The sequence below is a fragment of the Amphiura filiformis genome, chromosome 15 (genome assembly GCF_039555335.1).
Source record: "Amphiura filiformis chromosome 15, Afil_fr2py, whole genome shotgun sequence".
Classification (NCBI taxonomy): domain Eukaryota; kingdom Metazoa; phylum Echinodermata; class Ophiuroidea; order Amphilepidida; family Amphiuridae; genus Amphiura; species Amphiura filiformis.
The window spans coordinates 37,228,845-37,249,069 of NC_092642.1; the positions used below are offsets into that span (position 1 = coordinate 37,228,845).

The 20,225-nt window shown below is 38.4% G+C and overlaps 1 protein-coding gene across 1 annotated transcript in view; it reads right to left on the minus strand.

The window, feature by feature from the left end:
• Positions 1-1,750: 1,750 nt before the first annotated feature.
• The window catches only part of LOC140171580 (bifunctional heparan sulfate N-deacetylase/N-sulfotransferase 1-like), a 163,386-nt gene continuing 144,911 nt past the window's right edge, over positions 1,751-20,225 (minus strand). The window contains 10 exon segments of the mRNA XM_072194856.1: positions 1,751-1,932; positions 2,648-2,757; positions 3,624-3,794; positions 4,744-4,918; positions 6,790-6,913; positions 8,298-8,397; positions 8,820-9,002; positions 11,446-11,574; positions 12,398-12,583; positions 14,491-14,733. Coding sequence (XP_072050957.1) covers positions 1,872-1,932; positions 2,648-2,757; positions 3,624-3,794; positions 4,744-4,918; positions 6,790-6,913; positions 8,298-8,397; positions 8,820-9,002; positions 11,446-11,574; positions 12,398-12,583; positions 14,491-14,733 — 1,482 coding nt within the window. The 3' untranslated portion in view covers positions 1,751-1,871.

Genomic DNA, 20,225 nt, shown 5'->3' on the forward strand with positions numbered 1-20,225 from the left:
ATAAACCAAGCATAACTAAATAACTGATGTTACCAGGTTCAAATCCCTTCTCAAAACATACCTGTTCTCATGATGTTGCTTTTGTCTGTTTTGTTTTTGTTTTTCTGTGTTTCTGCGCTTTGTATCCTCTACTGGCATTAGGCGCATTATAAAAAAAAATGCCATGTTACTTACTTACTATGTTGTTGAGGAATATATCAGCTATCACATACTTTTTAAATTTTTACAACTGACCACTCCGTTTTTAAAATAAAATAATTTCATGTAACCAGCTCATTTTCAGTCCGTTCTACAGAGTCAAATATCTATCAATAACAATAGACGCCTCATGCGCTGATGATTCGTAGTGAATAGCACTCCGAATACAGATCATCAATTGATATTTGAATCCGTGGAAAGGTTTGCAAATGAGGGAGTTTTGTAAAATTCTTATAATTCAAAATGTATGTGATAGTTGATTTTTCCTTAACCACACCAGTTATTTAGTTATATTTATTTGTGCCATTAAAAAATACCCAAAATTTAATTTCCAAGGATACAGTTCTTTCAGGGACACCCTGTAGTTAAATCTGGCACTGATATTAATAATTACCATACACATATCTCTGCTCGATGTTTCACAAATTATGCATGCAGATATTCACATCCCCATTTTTTTAAGTGTTTGAATTACCATAAAAATGTATGTATATTAAAGAGCCCCATTAATATAAAGAGGCTTATTTTAAGTGTTTGAATTATCATAAAAATTTATGTATATATATTATATATAGGAGCCCTTTAATATAAAGAGGCTTTAGGGTAAACACTAATGAATGACAACCAAACATGCTTCATATCCTTTACTGTGGCAATTGGAATACGAAGAGGACTCCTGGGTAAACTGGTTTTCAGTTTTTGGAACCTTGCTTTAACTTTTATAAATTTCTTTATTGGGCTATTCCAGTTGTAACCCATACACCTGATGTGGAAGGCATGACTCTAATCTTCCACACAGGGAGTGTGAATTTCAAATGCAGTTACCTGGATGGCTGACTCCATTTGACATCTACACCCCCTCTGTGGGTGATTAAGGTCATGTCTTACATGGGGGTGTATGGATGTCAACTGGAATAACCCAATTAACTCAAGCTATACAGTCTGTCCACCTCGAAGTACAAACCAAATCTGTGGCATTGGGGGTCGATGCTTTGCGTCACACGCACTGCATGTTAAAAAAAACGTGACGCGTAAAAGAGTGTGGTGCGCTCGGCAAGTACAAATCGCGCAGCAGTTATCGCGCGAAAGAAACATTTACACACGCATTGCACTCTTATACCTCCAGTTTCCGAGGTCTATTTACTTTGTACTTCGAGGTGGACAGACTGTAGTCTGTCTTGTCTCAAGTTGAGAGTCACGCCATATTGGATTTTGCAGTGGGAGATTCAAATTTGTCTGATTTGAATTTGCCCACTGCAAAATCCACCATAATAATAATAATAATAACAGGCTCTTATATAGCGCCCTTAACCCAGAGGGTCTCAAGCAACTAAAAACCACCATGGCATTACTCTCAACTTGGGACGAGACACGCTACAGTCAAAGAGGTCTTTCCCATAATGAACAAAAAAAGAAACTTTTGACATCCAAAAACAATAACCAAAAAACTCACTGAAAAGTCACCAGGTTGCCATAAACAATGATTGTCACTCAAAAGAGTTTACCCTACTATCACTATCTTTCCCTGATGGTATCCTGTAGCCACTTGGGTGGCACCTGGCCCAGTTTGGTCAGTAGACTCTCCAGGTCAGCGTTATGCTGCCTGTAATATTCCGCTAAGTATTCTTGGGATTTCAAGTCCATTGGTTCGTACGGACGTCCTTTGCTTACTCCTAAACATTTGCTCTTGCCAGTAGATAAGACCTGACAAGAGAAGCCTTCTTTTCTTCAAATCTGTTGGGTAGAGAAAAAAAAGTTTTATTAGTCTGAACCATATATTCTGTCGGTCCAGCTTCTAGTCTTGGGCCCAAGCTTCACATGGGTCACGTTTTGTAATCAACGACAGAAACCGGCTGTGAAGGAGACTAGTCACTCCAGACTGGAGTGGCTACATCGTCAATTCGGAAAAAACAACACTCGACCATGGACTTTAATTGTCGGTTTGTCATTATATAAAACGATAAATCAAGTAAGTAACTTCCACTCTGAAAACTTAGAAACTTGTTTGATTCCACTGACTATTTGCGATCGAAATATACATAACACCAATGACAGAAATCATCAAGAAAAAATAGAACCAAGGACTTGTTTTCACTCAAATTTGAGTCGCATCATCAACCGGAAGTGACGTGGCACGGACCGACAGAATATTCATCTGAGTGACCATAGATTTGTTTCACTGCAAAGAATTTCTATAAACGCCATACCTGAGAACCATACTAAATACTTGAGAACCATAATCGGCCATTTTGGTTTTCAGCAAATTACTAGACCCAACTAGACTTATCGACTGCTTAGTGCCAGAAGTTAGTGCAATAGTTGCCACATGTGTAGCTGCCATGTGTAGATAAGTACAATATACTGTGTGTAAATTGCCAAATGTTCACAAGGCAGCTATTGCACTTACCCACTTCTGGCACTAAGCAGTCGTTATGTAGTCCTCACTTACCTGAGTAACTCGCTGTAGTCAATATACGGCTTTGCATGTACGAATCGCATCACTTTGGACATTACTGGTATGGGATCTTCACGCAACAAATTACCATCAACTATAAGGATCTGAAAATGTGCAAAAAAAATGTAGATGTCAGTACGCTGTCAAATGTAATACAAGTGCACCCTAAGTGGGCTATTCCATTTAAAATCCACATGTATTTCCCCCTGTGGAAGATTTCGCTGTCATCTCAATTTCAGTTGCACCTATGTTCATTCCAGATGGAAATATTTGCTAGTTTTATGTTCCGAATTGTTTGCTAGTTTGTTATATTTGCTAGTTTTATGTTAAATTGCAGTTGAAATTGTAAAAATGCAGTTAAAATTTGGCTCCTTATTTTAGAAAATGTGTTTGGAATTTGTAAAATGTGACGTGCCATGTCAAAAGGAGACACTTTTGGGCAGGATCGTAAATGAAGAAATAGCCAAAAATCAGCATGGGGTGATTTTGTCACAATTTGGGTTTGTTGCGAATTTGTGATGTTATTAATGCTTAAAATATTGTCTGAGAGTTTCAGACCGGAATATAACTGGTATCTTGTATTTTTTGAGACATTTTTCTAGGTAATTCCTACTCTCAACATTGTCAATAATATTTTTAAAGGCCGATATCTCAATTTCCAATTTTATAATACCATAATTTACGAACTCAATATCTTCGCTTAGGAATGTCCAATTTCATTGGGGAAAACGGCGTTGTGGAGCAAAATATCTCTATATTTAATATATGATGTAAAAACCTCAAAATTGATAACCTGCCCAAAAGTGTCTCCTTTTGACATGGCACATCACAAATACTAAAAATTGAATGCCCGACTTCAGACTAATTTTGCTTGATCACACCACATATTTGCAATAAAATATTAGAAAAAAAAAAAAAAATATTACTGCATATGTTTATGGCACTTGTTACATTATGTTATTAATATTACCTGATGTGGTGAGAAGTATTTCAGCCACCTCTCCAGGTGCTTTGCATATCTGCCAGGATCCAGACAGCGTTTCTTAAGTAAGTTAACTGATTGTGGTGCTCCAGCTCCGGATGTGATTACTTCGTAGAAGCTGTATTGCAGGCTGGCGGGATCATTGTGTGATTGCATGTGCTGCACATAACAAAATTAAGATAAACAATGGATGAATAAACAAATATTGGTGTATCCTTGGTATAAGATATTCATGAGTGTGTAGACTCCATTGAGGAATTTAGCTGTATCATTTTTTTTGAGGGGGGGGGGGGGAGACTAAAATATTAAATACACATCTCAAACTTGATATCTTGTGATAACCTACTCACTAGGATCCACAACATGCTCATCTATCAGGACACAGTTCTTTCACCCTAATACATTTGTACATTCATTTAATGCCCTTTGACAATATTTGGATACAAAAACTTTGCACTATGATTGTTTAATTGAAGTTATTGAACTCTGCCATTGGGTTGAGGCCATTGTGGTCCATTGTGACTACCATATGATGTAGTGGAGTGTGTTGGGGTTGGTTGGGATAGTAACCTGGGTAGCCTTAGCTTTGTTTAAAAGAGCCTGTCCGAAATCTGAATGTAAAACCTGAATATGTGACACGATCTGGTCCATGGGGGGGGGGGGGGGGTCTGGCAAAGGAGGCATGTTTGAAATTGAGATAAAGGTAAAAATATGGAGTAAAAAAATAAGAAATATACATCACAAAACTTCAGAACTTTAGAACCAAGTATACTAGACCTTTGGTGTTTTCAGTATATTGGGCCTAAGCCTAATGTTTAATTTGTATAAGGTAATAATTATAGTAACTCAATTTTCAAACATGCCTCCTTTGGCCCCCATGGAGCAGATCGTGTCACATATTGTTATCATCAGCCATACTAAAGTTAGCCGGAGAAAGCCAATAGGTACTAGGTATCCCACGTCTGCATAGTCCTAAATAGTGTGTCCCCTGTTCTGAAGCCATTGTAACTAGGGTTGTGTGTTTATGTGGGCATGAGTTTGTCTGTTTGTCAGTCAGTTTATTTGCTCATGATTACAAAAACTTGCCACTTCACGTAACTCTACTTACCCTATACCATGAATATGCTCTTAGTCCTGGGTCCAACAAGATAGCAATAAGCTTAACTTTAGGCAGCAATGCATGAATCCTTGCTGGTGCCGGACCGGCGTCAAAATACGTTGCGCTCTTTTCGAACAGCATCTCTGACACATTCGCCTTGGGCATTGGGAAGTATTGCAGATACCTGTACGTGCAGAATGAGTAACCTCACATCAGTACAAAGCATATCAAATAGTGAAGAATGAGTAACTTCATATCAGTACAATGCGTATCAAATACGAGCAGAATGAGTAATCTCATATCAGCACAATGCATATCAAATATGAGCAAAATGAGTTACCTCATATCAGTACAAAGCATATCAAAGTGAAGAATGAGTAACCTCATATCAGTACAAAGCATATCAAATAGTGAAGAATGAGTAACCTCACATCAGTACAAAGCATATCAAATAGTGAAGAATGAGTAACCTCATATCAGCACAATGCATATCAAATACGAGCAGAATGAGTTACCTCATATCAGTACAAAGCATATCAAAGTGAAGAATGAGTAACCTCACATCAGTACAAAGCATATCAAAGTGAAGAATGAGTAACCTCACATCAGTACAAAGCATATCAAAGTGAAGAATGAGTAACCTCATATCAGTACAAAGCATATCAAATAGTGAAGAATGAGTAACCTCATATCAGTACAAAGCATATCAAATAGTGAAGAATGAGTAACCTCATATCAGTACAAAGCATATCAAAGTGAAGAATGAGTAACCTCATATCAGTACAAAGCATATCAAAGTGAAGAATGAGTAACCTCATATCAGTACAAAGCATATCAAATAGTGAAGAATGAGTAACCTCATATCAGATACAATGCATATCAAATAGTGAAGAATGAGTAACCTCATATCAGTACAAAGCATATCAAATAGTGAAGAATGAGTTACCTCATATCAGTACAAAGCATATCAAAGTGAAGAATGAGTAACCTCATATCAGTACAAAGCATATCAAATATAGGGCGCACAACTTATAAGTTCCCCCTAATGCTTTTTGAAATAAATTGAAAATTATTTAACGAAATGTAAAATTGTAAAAGGTTATGAGTAACCTTATTTGTTTTACAAATCTGGGCCAATTTGTAGTGTCACACATCATTGCATTCGGTCACAATGGTTCATTATGTAAAAAAGAGGCAGTTTGAAAAGTTGCACCTTAGTCCATAGGAGTCAATTGTCAAACAATACAGTGTGTTAGGCCTGTCCATGTGTTTGTAATGGAAATAAAACTTAATTTTGTTCTCAATTTTCGAATTGCATTAGGCGCAACTCCCATACGACGAGCAATTTCTTTCACCGGTACATTTTCATCCAGCAAACCTATTGCTTGACTGCGAAGAAATTCGGGCAAATGCGGCATTATTAAAATGTGACTTTTCACATGTAATGAACTACTGGCGATGTGGTCTATTCTCACTGCAGTACATATCTCTTCCATCTCAGCCATTTATCATTAAAAAGAAAAGAATTAAACACCTGCTTTGCTTTTTAAAAAGAAGAAGAATACCAAAGATTAAGTATTCTTTTACAAACACATGAATATCCCTGGCCTACTGTATTGTTTAAGAATTGAGTCCTATGGACTCAGATGCAACTTTTAACACTGCTTAAAACAGTCTCTTTTTTTACATAATGAACCATTGTGACTGAACGCAATGACGTGTGACACTGAAATTTGGTCCACATGTGTAAAACAAATAAGGCTACCCATATCTTTTCACAGGTTTGCATTTAGGCACAAATATTTTTCGATTTATTTTAAAAAGTATTTAGGGGGAACTTATAAGTTGTGGATGCATATCAAATATGTGCAGAATGAGTAACCTCATATCAGTACAAATATGTGGTCCGTAAATGTGTCCACACATCTGACACACTGACATGGACGGACGGACGGCCACACAACTTGTAATGCCATAAGGTCTTTTCTTTGGGACAACCTTAAAAGGATGCAGAGACAAAAAACTGAGACAGTAAAAAGATGAAAATATACTCACCAATCTAGACCTTTGTAGTAGTTCTTGGAACTGAAAAACTGCAGTTCTTCAAAACTGACAGGATTTGGTTTATTACTGACGATGTGTGGATGCATGCCAAGGAATGTATATAGAGCAGTTGTACCTATATGAACAAATGAAAACATATGTATCATGAAAGTTCTACACATTTCACACTTTTTCTTGTCTCTTATGATCTCATCATATCATTACTTTTTGTCATGAAATGTAAGTGCATGCCTAAGGTATGTCTGTTACCTATAAGTCTTGAATGTTCCCACGTGGTGGGTTTCTGATGACATTGAAGTCAAAAATCTGTCAAAGCTTGCTTGCATTATCCTTATGCAGTGGGTGTCTGTAAAGCTCTCAGTTACGGAAATATTGTGTAAACTACGCTGAAACCGTATCCGCTCGGGACCAAGAGACTTGCAACGAATAGACTTTCGGTGTAATTGTTATGAAGTGTGATACGGGTAGTCTTGGAAATCAGCCTAAAGCATATGGGTGTTACAGATGGGGACAATGAACTTGAATTGGAAGGGGAGGAGTTAATGAAGTGAGCCTGTAATCGAGTGAATTTTAAAAGTCAAGGCAATCAGAGAAGTGCATGGTGTACTGATGCTAGTTTTCTTGTAGGGAAAATTGAGTAAATTTGAAATGGGCAAGGAACTAACTGCTAACTGTCCCGTCTATACCAGTATGAACCTGGTTACGACTGTTTTTTATATGTAGCGCATGCCTTGCATAAATACAGAAGAGGAGTTCTGATTGGCTGATTATATCATGTAATGAAACATCAGCACCTGATTCGCTACCCTAGCTACGTAGTATAAAAACGGTATGCCAATATAAAAATCTTACGTAAGTAGGCTTTTTGCCAGGTTTTACTTTGTTGTGTACCGCTAATAAGCTTAATCTACCACCATTCTTACTATGTTGCTGATTGGCTCAATAAATCATCATAGTCTTCTTGTAACCAATCAGCATGTAGTACTCATGGGGTTAATCTTCTTCAGCCCTACCACCATTCTTACCATGTTGCTGATTGGCTCATAACAAAATAGTCTTCTTGTAACCAATCAGCAGATAGTACTCATGGGGTTAAGCCTCTTCAGCCCTACCATCATTCTTACCATGTTGCTGATTGGCTCAATTAATCATAATAGTCTTCTTGTAACCAATCAGCAGATAGTACTCATGGGGTTAAGCCTCTTCAGCCCTACCATCATTCTTACCATGTTGCTGATTGGCTCAATTAATCATAATAGTCTTCTTGTAACCAATCAGCAGATAGTACTCATGGGGTTAAGCCTCTTCAGCCCTACCACCATTCTTACCATGTTGCTGATTGGCTCAATAAATCAAAATAGTCTTCTTGTAACCAATCAACACAGGGTTAAAACCCTGTCAGTGAAAAGAAGCTAATATAGTGTTTGCAAGTTTTGATTGCATTCACAGTGAATCGGTGTCAAAGTATGAAATGAGAGCGCATGTTGTTGTCGACATACCTGTTTTTTGAGGACCAATCACTAAAAACTTTGGAAATTTCTTGCATTTTTTCTCTGCCTGATCCCAAATAGATGTTAGTCTCTTATCCTCGCAGGGGGTCTGTAAACAAAATATAGCAAATATAGGTAATTCAATAATAGGTAGTAAGAAGAAATCAAACTTGAGACATATGATTTTTATTAAATATTAAAACATTACAAGGGTTGTATTTAATCATCTACACTACCATAAATATAACCTTGGCACGATTTAAATCAATTGATTAATTGATTAATTGATTGATTGATTTAAATCACAATTTAAATTGAATGTTTTTTTTTTAAATCACTGATTTTGGAATCAACTTTTTCAGTTTTTACCATTAAGTTAATTTCTATCTTGAATTGACTGTTTTAATTCATTTGTAATGCTTCTACACCTTTTAGATACAATTAAATACCTCTATGATGTCATTTTATCTATAAATGAAGTGCAAAAAATGTCCACTTTTTCAGTACACCAGGTCAGAGAAGTTTACTTACACCCCACAGTGGATCCTGCTCTTCGGGATACAGCTCAAAGTACTTGTCAGCTAGCTGTCTCGGAGGTAACGTCTGTAACTTAAAATTGGTCCAAATTCTTAGGAAGTTGAAGAGTTTGTCAAAGGTGTACAGAGCCAGCCTGTCGTTACCGTAGTTGGACAAGTGGGTCATGAAGATGTTCACCTGGGTGGGATGAGAAAAGGAGCAGTTAGTGGTCATCTCGGGTACATTCCCCTTCAACTTATAGGGAAGTATATATATGAAACTTGTCTATAGGTACTTTATATCATTAGGGGGGACTCACATTTGGTCTGGTTAGGGATGTGCCTCAGAGAATCTGAAAGTGGAAGAGTACAGTACCAATTTTCAAAGATAATTGGACTCATTTTTATACCAGAATCGTAATAGGCCTATCTCTGATTACCCAACACCCGTTACCAATAATACTTGTCCTGACCTTTCAAACTACTATGATATATGTCTCGCAATGATTAAGACCACAGATCCTGGAAAGAAAGACACAACTTAATCAACTCTGTTTTGTAGCTGTGACGCTTATTTCGGAACCCATAATCTGAAAACCCATCGTTCGCCTCTTCCAAGCCCTGTCCTGCTACCACATTGGAGGACCCAAAAATTCTAGTAGTGTCTGGATGTAGGCCGTCAATTCAATCGGGAGAAATGTGAACGCAAACGGGTTATATAGGCCTTAACATGACTGATGATTTTTATGTTAATCATGTCTTTAAAATAGGCCTATTGGTCCGATGAGATGCACCTGTTAGTCACACTGTAATGTTTTCCGATGCGCGATGCGGTACTCTGCGTACAACCCTGTTGATACTCCGCGAGCACGCGATATCGCACCACGCAAGCGCACGATATCGCACCCGCCGCAAATGCGATAGCACGCGGACTGACACTCTGTGATAAGTATTATGATGACTAGATTTTTAATTTGGGCTCCAGCTACATGTAGGTGGAATTCAAAGTGGGATATTTTTTCAAAATTTTTTTCCTTTTTCCTTTTCAAAATAGACCTAAAAAAGGTCTACATATTTTGTTTCTTTGCATTTGTTTCTTTTAACCCCGGTCCCCAACTCAACACAAAAGTTGGTAACCATAAGAGTTAATAAATTTTTCAAAGACCACCCTTTTCATGCAAAATCGAGGACAAAATTTGGCCAAAAACAACCCCTTTTTTTGGTTTTCAATGACTAGAATTTCAAAAACTCTTTTTCAATGACGCTAAATATTGACATAAAATTACTGGATTTTCCCAAGTACCCCTTTTATCCAAATTTCACGGACAGTGCAAATTAAATATCCCCTATTTTGCTGATTTCACAGTCAAATTTCGTGGACAGTACAAATTAAATACCCCCTATTTTGCCAATTTCGCGGTCCTCGCTACTGGTAAAAAAATTACCCAATTTCTGCGCTATTTGGAACTCTCATAGTTACCAACTTTTGTGTTGAGTTGGGGAGCCGGGCTTTTAACACAGGAATAGAAGATAAAAATCAGACATGACAAGGCCAAAAAAAAAAAAAGGTTTGTCTCAAAGCTCACGAGAAATTTAAAAACAAATGCGAAATGAGGTTTTTTTTATTTTTTATTCCCGACTTTTTTTCATGGTATTTTGAGAAAAAAGTCTAATTTCACCAATTTTTTCTGGAAAAAACTTTTTTTTTAAATAAAAAAAATTTCCGCATTTCTTTTTTGTCAAATCGTGGGATTTTACAAACGCGCGCGCAAGCTTTGAGACAAACCTTCTTTTTTTGGGGCCCAATGCAATAGTCTAATCAACAAACATAGGTTGACACAAAAAATCAATACAGTAATTGCACAAACCTTGTTAGCATAAAATGCTCCATTAATTCAGATAAGGCTTTTAATGCAATTTGTAGAAACACATCTGGCAGATGATTACTCATTATACAGGGTGTATCAAAATGATTAGTACCCATCGATTTCCAGAGATTATGTACATAACTGCCACATCAAATTGCAACATAGGATCCAAATTTAATTTGTTGATTAATGTCATCAATCACATAACAATAAATTATGGTCATTTGAAGAAGACCCTATGTTGCATTTGGAAGTAGGCTTTTCAGTAAACACCAAAACTGATTGGTACCAATCATTTTGATACAGCCTGTATAGCCTCATACATACAATCAATCTGTTTTTATTGATTTTCCAGGACGTTTTTTACAGAATGCATTGAAGAGTATGTAAGCTATCATTATATATTTCTGTCAATACCTCTGTCTGTCTGAAATCTATGTTGATATGGGAGGAACAGGTTGTTGATGCTATGGATGTCCAATGGACTATTCCATTTAAAATCCACACCACCCCTGTGGAAGATTTTGGAAATATCTGCCACAGGGGGCGTATGAATTTCAAATGGAATGGGTGCATTAGGCAGCTTCATTTGAATTTCATACACCCTCTGACAAAGATTCAACCCAAATCTTCCCCTGAGGGAGTGTGAGTTTGAAATGAAGCTATTAATGTGTTAATTCCATTTGAAATTCATACTCCCCCGTGGAAGATATTTCCAAAATCTTCCACAGGGGTGGTGTGGATTTTAAATGGAATAGCCCAATATATACTTACTGGGTTATTAATGACCGTCTGAAACAGCTCTCCTCCCATGATACTGGTATCTAGCCGTTCTCGACCTCCAGGGAACTTGGCCATGTATATGGTGTGTGTAAACAGACCACAGGTTTGTCTTGGTAACACCTACAAATAAAAAGATTATACAAGATGAGTTAATCATTCAAAATCTAAATCTGAACAACAAAGATCATCTTGCGGAGACCGAAAACCATGTAATGCCAATTTTGCAAAATGATTTCCATAAAGCCAGACATCTTCAATTTTCAAATGTCAAGACTTTTTTTTCTGTTTTTTTTTTATGTCAAGACACATAAAGGCTTTAACAGTTTTTATCATTAAGGTAAAGCTGAGGGCAGGGCCTAGATAGCTGTTATAACCTCCTTTTTGAAGCTGGCCTGTTTCACAATTCCCAGAATGTGATGGGTATAGTGTGTTGCATGTGTGGGCTGTAGATGAAATGAAGGACTGTTCATAACTAACAAGGTTATATCTTGGTTGTGAGATCTAATGGAGCGGCAAAGACAAGGATCAGTCTGGAGCTGGTCAAGTAGCAGTTGGCACAATAGCTATGGAGCATTACCATACTGCATTTGATGGAATATTGTAGTGGCATCAACTACCCTACCATGGGCCACAGGCTGAATTTGGAGGGAGGAGGTGAATTCTTGCCCCAACATCACTCCCAACATGTGACAAGCCAATGTTGCAGTATCCTCTCCCCCCTAGTACGGTCACAATGTACCAACCACTCTATAAGGTCAACCACACTGTCTGCAGTGTGTGCGTAGGGGTGCATGTGTATTGTGTAAGTAAATAAGTACACAAGTGTTAAAGCAGGGTACACAAGTGTTAAAGCAGGGTAAATCACTTAGTGTAGATTTAATCTTTTTCACTTGTATCTGGCTTCCACAATCATATGAAAGCCCTTGTCATATCAACGCCTTACCTTAATACCAGCATGAGTGAAACCCTTTCTCCTGCGAGCTGGTCTCAAATGTGGATATTCTTCAGTACTGGTCACAGATACATTCCATATTTCTTTCCATATCCTGTACAATGCTTCGTGTGTTGGATAGACGCCTGAATGGTGTGGAGCAATGGCGTAGCCTTGATCCACTGGGATGTCTTTTTCCTGAAATTGTGTAAAGAGGAAGAATATAACCTATACTTAGTTTCACCATGACTCTTACAGTTCCGATGCAAGTGTGCCAACAAACTGCCCTTGTACATGTGTGAAATTTAGTTGGGGCGCATGATTCAATACTGCAAGCATGCAAGTGTGAAATACACACCTACATAACATCTTTCCAGGAAATCGCGTCATTTCTCTACAGATGCTCATCCATTCTATGAAAGCATGTTTTCATTGGTGCTGTCACTGAAATGTTTTCTCTTGTCGACATGTTGGAGAAATTTATCACTCCAATTTTTTGATACATTATACATACATTATAAATATTTATATAGCGCTGCTACATTTAGAACGTAGCGCTCAAAACAAAAAAAAACACAAAACAAAGCAAAAGAAGAACATGAAGAAAAAATAAATGAGAACTGCCTGTGAAGGCTACAAAATCTATGGAAACAAGTGTGACTTTAGAACCCTCTTGAAAATACCCACTGATTGTGATTCCCTGATACCAATTGGCAGTCTATTCCAGGTGCGAGGCGCAACATAGGAGAAGGTCCTGCGTTCAGCTGACATGAGTGTTTTGATTGTGTTGTGCTCTGTCAGGAGGGTGGTAGCAGAAGCAGAACGCAGGCCTGCACGCGCAGGGCAGTGCAGGGAAACACAATCAGACAGGTACTCAGGAACACTCTTGGTGAGGCATTTAAACACAGTGACTAAAACTTTGAAATTGATGCGCTCTTCAACAGGGAGCCAGTGTAACTGCTTTAAATACGGTGTGGCATGATCATATTTGAGGGCCTTACATATCAGCTTGATGGAGAGGGTGCTCTGAATTGATATCGTGGTTCAGATCAGTATAGGTAGGCTTTCAGTAGAAGTTATGGGAAAGATCAGATGACCATATAAATAAATAAATAAATGTAGACATTTATATAGCGCTTTATGCCGTAAACAGCCTCTAAGCGCTTTACATTTATTCCGCCGTCATTAGAATATGTCGGAACCACGGTTGCAGCCTACAAGTGGCGCAGGGGTCCATCAGTACAACGACTGTGACTACCCCTAACAGCTTCCCATTGCACCTGGGTGGGGTGAGGCAAGCGAGGCAAAGCGCCTTGCCCAAGGGCGCAACACGGTGGTGGGGCGGGAATCGAACCCACGCACGCCGAGCAAGCTCTCAGATTATGAGTCCAAGGCCAGTAACCACTGAGCCACCGTGCCCTGCCATACCATATCAGTGATACCTGATGAAATCCTCTGATGTGATCATGTGAAGGACAAAATATTGTAGCGAGTAAAAATTCACTTGATTTTATCAAGCAAAAATGCCAATTTGTTTATTTAATCAACAAACCTGATGAACTTATTCAACGACAATTGAATATATGTTTTCTTCTTTTTTGTTAATTTTTTGTATAAAAAAATGCCTAATGAGGATTAAGCTATTCCTGCAATTAAAAAATATCTTTACACTTTTGCAAGGATTTTTTATTTTTATTATTTTTATTAACGGCATCTTTATAGAGGGTAGCCCAGATCAGTGAACAAAGCACTGCTTTCCACTGGGGCCCTCTTTACATGTTAAAATACAACAGAGTTACAAAGTTATAAAAAATATACAAATATTGAAAAATATAAAATTGCCTTAATCTTAAATTACCAAGCACTTAAAATATCAAGAAAATCTATATAAATTGCACTTGTGTAAATTGCTTGCATATATAGCAGCATGCAGACTTTTTATTAGACGCACAATACCGTACGCAACACATCCATGCCATTCAATCCATCGCCACTCCACCTCCAGCAACGTTCAAGCTCCAACGAACGCCAGATAACGTAAAATCGACAATATATTTCTACCAGGATAACTGTTATATAGTGCCTTGACCTGATTTTGTTCTTACCTGAGCAAATTGCTTATTTAACATCATAATGTTTTGTAGTTTGGATTCATTCTGGTATAGATGAGGTTGAGAATGGTCCCACATATGCGGAAACCACCAGAATTTGTGGGCCACTTTAATCAACGCCTCGTCACCACGGTTTTCTTCCTCTGTGCCTCTGCCAAGAAAATGACCAGAGAAGCCCAAATTGAAGCGGAAACCAGAAACCAGTTCTGCAATGTTGTCTTGTTCAACACACATGGCCTGTAATGAGAAAAAACAAAAGAAATGATTGTTTGATTAAAATGCTGTGATTTAATTGTCAGTGTAATAATAATCAAACACCCTTAAGCTTCATATGTTAAGATAAGGGCCATGGTTTTATGACATCCTTTGGGCTAGGGCAAGGGTATGAGTTAGGGTAAGGGGGAAAAGCTATAAACATGTACCGCTTTTGGAAAGCGATAGGCAATCGGTGAGTTTGTGATGCATCACTCCTCGCTTTTGCATTGATACTATCACGTCTGTGGACACAAATTCTGACATGGTTTTTAATTACCAGGTCCAGTTTGACCCCAATAATCAGCAAATGTTGAAAATTTGCAAGAATTTAATAATATAGGATCCGCCAGTTTCACTGTGTCAAATGACCCCAACACTTGGTCTGGGAGAACCCTGCATTAGGTTAAGGGTTAGGATAAAGGATAGGGTAGGGTTTAACCAGGGTATATTAAATGTATGGGTTAGGGAATGCATTTTCCACAAGTTGGTTCACTAGTTGCCTCTTGGTTACTGGCATCCATCTTATTACAAATTCTCTTGGAAAATAAATCTACACACAAGTATCTGTGTACATCACACATTAAAAGTATAGCAAAAATAAATGCATCGAGGTAGAATTACTGGTTAGGCCTCTCTGTGTCAAGATGGGCTGCTAAAACAACCGCCCTAAGGGATTATATTGATGAAAAGATACACCACCATGTAGTACTTTCCATTAAGGCTATACAATAGCCCCATATCATCTATCCTATTTACATATCAACAGTCAGATGATGCACTGGTAACAATTTGGCAGCAACAAGTCTTCGCTAATGCAGCACAAGGAGAATACCATGTATTTAGTAGTAGACAAGGATGCTACATCGGCCCGCAAAGTAAAAGTTATATTTACTAGCAAATCTTGTTTATGATCCGGAGCAGGCCCTTAGCTGCTGTGATAAGGTGACCTCCCGGTACAAGGATTTCAATGTTTGTGTATATAACATGTGGCGCAAGTGTGTTAGAAAATTAGAGAATAAAGGTATTGTTTTTAGCGCTGGAGTGCATCTATCGTCTCATATAACACGGGCGACATCATTATTTTGTTTTACGCCAAAAATAATGATGGCGCCCGTGTTATATGAGACGATAGCTACACGACAGCGGCTAAAAACAATACCTTTATTCTCATTCTTAAACACTTTGATTCAAATAAAAATATCGTAAGTATCACAAATTTTAATCAAATTAAATTTTACATTTTACAATTACCTAGGGCTTAAAATCGATCAGTCCCGTTGTTGCAGTGCGCCTCTGATTGGTTCAAATAGCGAGTCCATGCGAACGCACCGATGCACCTGACGCTTACCCGTGTGATATCGTGTCATATCACACGGGTAAGAACCAATAAGATTGCAGGAACGTTCTCAAGTGTTTAAGAATGTTTTTTTAAATCATGTTTAATTTTGATTAAAATCATGTTTAAGGAGTGTGTATTTAGCGAATGACATTACAATGCATCCCATAGTATGACCCTCTTTCCGTAGTATCAACACATCCTTCAATAGCCTCAGATTGAGCATGTTATGATAAAACACTGCATATTGCTGGCCAAAAGTCTTGGAATAAAAGTAGGGGTGGGTATGTTGGTGTGTGGAGGGGGCACCTCCAAACGGGGACATAAGTGTGATTATAGACTGCAACAGCCTATGGTGTGATACTCTATTTAAACATAGACTATACTTCTATGATTCCAACCAGGGAACCATGGACCATCCCCGTTTATAAATATGTGCAGTGGGTTGCAAATAATGTAAATAATATAAAATCGAGAGTGCACTGAATGTAACATAATATTTCTCTGAAAGCAAGTCTAAGTTATAACTAATTTTTACATCTTTCAAAAATCACAATTTGGCGCTAAGTAAACAATACATGTTATTGTGATTTTTCTCCAAGACCTTAGAGCCTCAAATATTGTACTTATTTATGCATGTTATGTCAGGCAGAGAGAAGATGGAATTCAGAAATCAACCCTAGGATGACTGCATAATGGATTTGTTATAGCTATATTATATTGCTTTTCATATTCTGGAGAGGGTCTCTGCTTGCATGTTATAGATGTAGATCTATGTGAACTGTGTTTTAATGATTGGATTGAGGTTCAGTGCTGCTGTCAAGTGGGGCTATACAGAAATATATGTTTACAGTAGTACTTTGTCATGTGGGGGCCTAAGCAAACTTTAAAAAAAGGACAGGGGTTCAAGTCCCCACACACAGGTATGTCAGAAGTTTTTCCACTGGACTAATAGTAAATTCATGTTAAATTATATTTATGATATTTTAAGAATAATGATTAGGCATCATTCATTTGATCTTGTGCGCTAGTTTGTAATGTTTGAGTGTTCCTATGTTCCAGTGTACGATGCGTAAGCCTCTTCCCTTGTTTTTTAAAAAGTGATTCTATTTTTTCATTATCATCAAGTAAGAATCATAGATATATGACCAGTTTAGCTCAAAGTACAGTGGTAATTCCTGCACTTTATTTATATGACTTACATGTACACTGCTCCACTCTAAATTGTGATTTTTGCTTTACTTAATCCTTTCCTACAAATCTGTCTAAAATTGCAACTGACACATTTTGTATGTTACTTAATTTTGTCAGTATCTTAATTTTCTGTTCCACTCAATTTCCAAGCCCCTCAGAAATTGATCCAGCTATATATTGTACTCTCCTATATTGATTCCTTCATTATTATTAAGGGGACAAGCATGTAGCGGGGAGATCAAAACTAAATTTACGGCAGATGCAGTTACCTCCATAGATAAATCCCTCGGCTGTATAGCCTGTATGATCTATTTTTGTGTGATACAAATAGCGGGAGCTGATACAGTTTGCGGCTACAAGTCGGACGCTCTTCTGCAGATAAGTGTTACTTGATACAAATAGGGGTTGAGGTGCGATGCAAACAAGTGTCTTATACTCTTCTTTCGGGCTAAAATTGCATATGGCAGCTATAGCCTACAGAGCTGATATGCTCCTTGTATTATGTGTGTTCTTATAATTGAAGTAATCTAAAAATTTAAAAGTGTTACTTGATAGAGATAGAGATGGGGTAAGGTGCGAGATGCAAACAAGGGTCTACTCTTCTTTCAGGTTCATTATTGCACAAGGCAGCTATTTAGGCTACAGAGCTGATATCTTCCTTGGTCAGGACTTATAATAATTTATATTGTCACGGAGGTATAAGTGCGTTAGTGCTATAGACCTGATGGGGAAGTCCTCTTTCGGTCTATACGCTAGCGCGCTCGCCTCTTAAACCCAGGGTCGTGGGTTCCAGTCCCGGCAGGACCGGAAATGGCTCGAGGAGGCGCAGGATATTTCCATGAGGGGTTTGTGACATAAATGGTGGCAGCGGTGGTCCCTGGTGTTTCTTAACACCAGGGGGATCCGCCCATCGGAAAGGGTTAGGCGTTCACAAAATGGCTGGCCGAGTATTTCTTGTAGCAAGGACGACCAGTCTGGCCGAGTATGCCTTGTATCAAGGACGACCAATTTAAACAGAGGAAGTAAAGGCGCGAGGACGCGCCTTACGAGGAGGGGGAGCATGTCACAGAGGTATAAGTGCGTTAGTGTTATAGACCTGATGGGGAAGCCCTCTTTTGGTCTATACGCTAGCGCGCTCGCCTCTGTATCACAGAGTCATGGGTTAGAGTCCCGGCAGGACCGGAAGTGGCTCGAGGAGGCGCAGGATATTTCTGTGAGGGGTTTGTAACAATATTCAAACTGAAGCTTCATTTGCAAAACCTTTAGAAAAAAGTTGCAAATTTTGTTACAAAACATTCAAAATTTAGCAGCTTTTCCTTATTTTCAGAGAAAATTGGAAAAGTATCCTTTTCAAATTCTATAGAACAGTTTTCTATAATTTCTTGACCCACAGCTGCTCACTTTACACTTCCCTCATATCTTATACCCAGCAGGCCCACAGCCAGAGGGTGTGACCCCCCCCCCATGTAAAAACTTTCAAAATTAGTCCTTTTTGAAGAAAAATTCACAAAAGTTCTGCTTAAATGTAAAAACATTGAAATCAGCCCTTTCGTGTACATTTTTTCCTCAAAAGGTCCACTTTTGAGCCCCTGGCCGCACCCTCTAAAATAAATCCCTGCTACCTAAAAAACCCTCCCCAGGCAGCAATTACATACATCCTCCTTGTATGTGAGTGCTTCAAACTCTACAATCCCAATTCAATCAGTGAAGCAGTTCTATGCCTCATACATATTCAGTACCTCTAACATGAGCCATGTTTGAGTATTCATAAGCTACACTTGTGATGTCATCTTTGATCCCCATTTGCGGTGGTGCAGCTGCCGAATGACTTAAATAGTACAAGTGTAAATAGGTTTTGTGAAATTCTTGCAACTAAAGCCGGTAAAACAGGTTGTTTCAAGGGGATTCATTCAGCTGGGATAGGATTTCACACAACTGTCATTTAGCATAAAATTTGCATTCATATCTCTTGGGGAGGGGTAAGTGCCATAAATATGGGTCGCATTAATTAGAGACGTGCCCAGAAACTGTCAACCCTAGATGCTGGACGCATACCTGGGGGAGGTTGGGGAGGGGCTGATTGGCCAAAATATACCCTAAATACCCATGTAGCCACACCCTGGGAACGTACCTGCATTTCCAACCATTTGGTATCATGTGGATGGGTCATTTTTGTCGGAGAATAGTGACATTTTGCCTCAGTGTACTGCCAACATTTTGGGGGAAAACACTGCCAATTTGTGTTACATTTGGCAAAATAATTGGACTTTAAGACATACCATGGACCTAACCCAAAACACATATGATTCGTACTAACCAACTAGGACCCTGCCTGTACCCCTCCACCTGTGGTCCTGCGGCATACATATTTTTATGTAATTTTTGTTCTTTATAGTCACTCCGCCAAGGAACTCCTCGGTTGTTTTGTGTCCACATTTGTTCTATACACCGCCTATGTGTGTCTTCATTTGGATAGCCATACAAACGCACCCCAACATACACACAAACCTGGGACACAAACATGGACAAAAACACAGCCTCACGAGTCACGATGTACAGCACTCATCCTTGGTGTGGGTGGTGATAAAGGAAAAGTTGCAGACACTGGCTATAAAGGTGTGAAAATAGCACTACCATATAAGAAATGTTTCCTATCTATGCCCATCAGCTTACGATATATGATTAGATTAATATTAAAGAGAGACGTTAAAAACCTGTATATTGCACTAGTAATAAACCCAAGCTGCAATTTGCTGATCCAGGTCATGAATTTCCCAACAGAAAGGAGATCATTCCTCAAACTTCCCCTATGGGCCACATCCATTAAACATAGCAAAGTGGCTTTTTACATGGCATAATGTTCCATTTGAATGTCTGGGTTTCTAAAGAGTCGGAACTCGGTGAAGATCCAATCTCAAGCTGAAGGAGTAGCGCTTATTGTGAA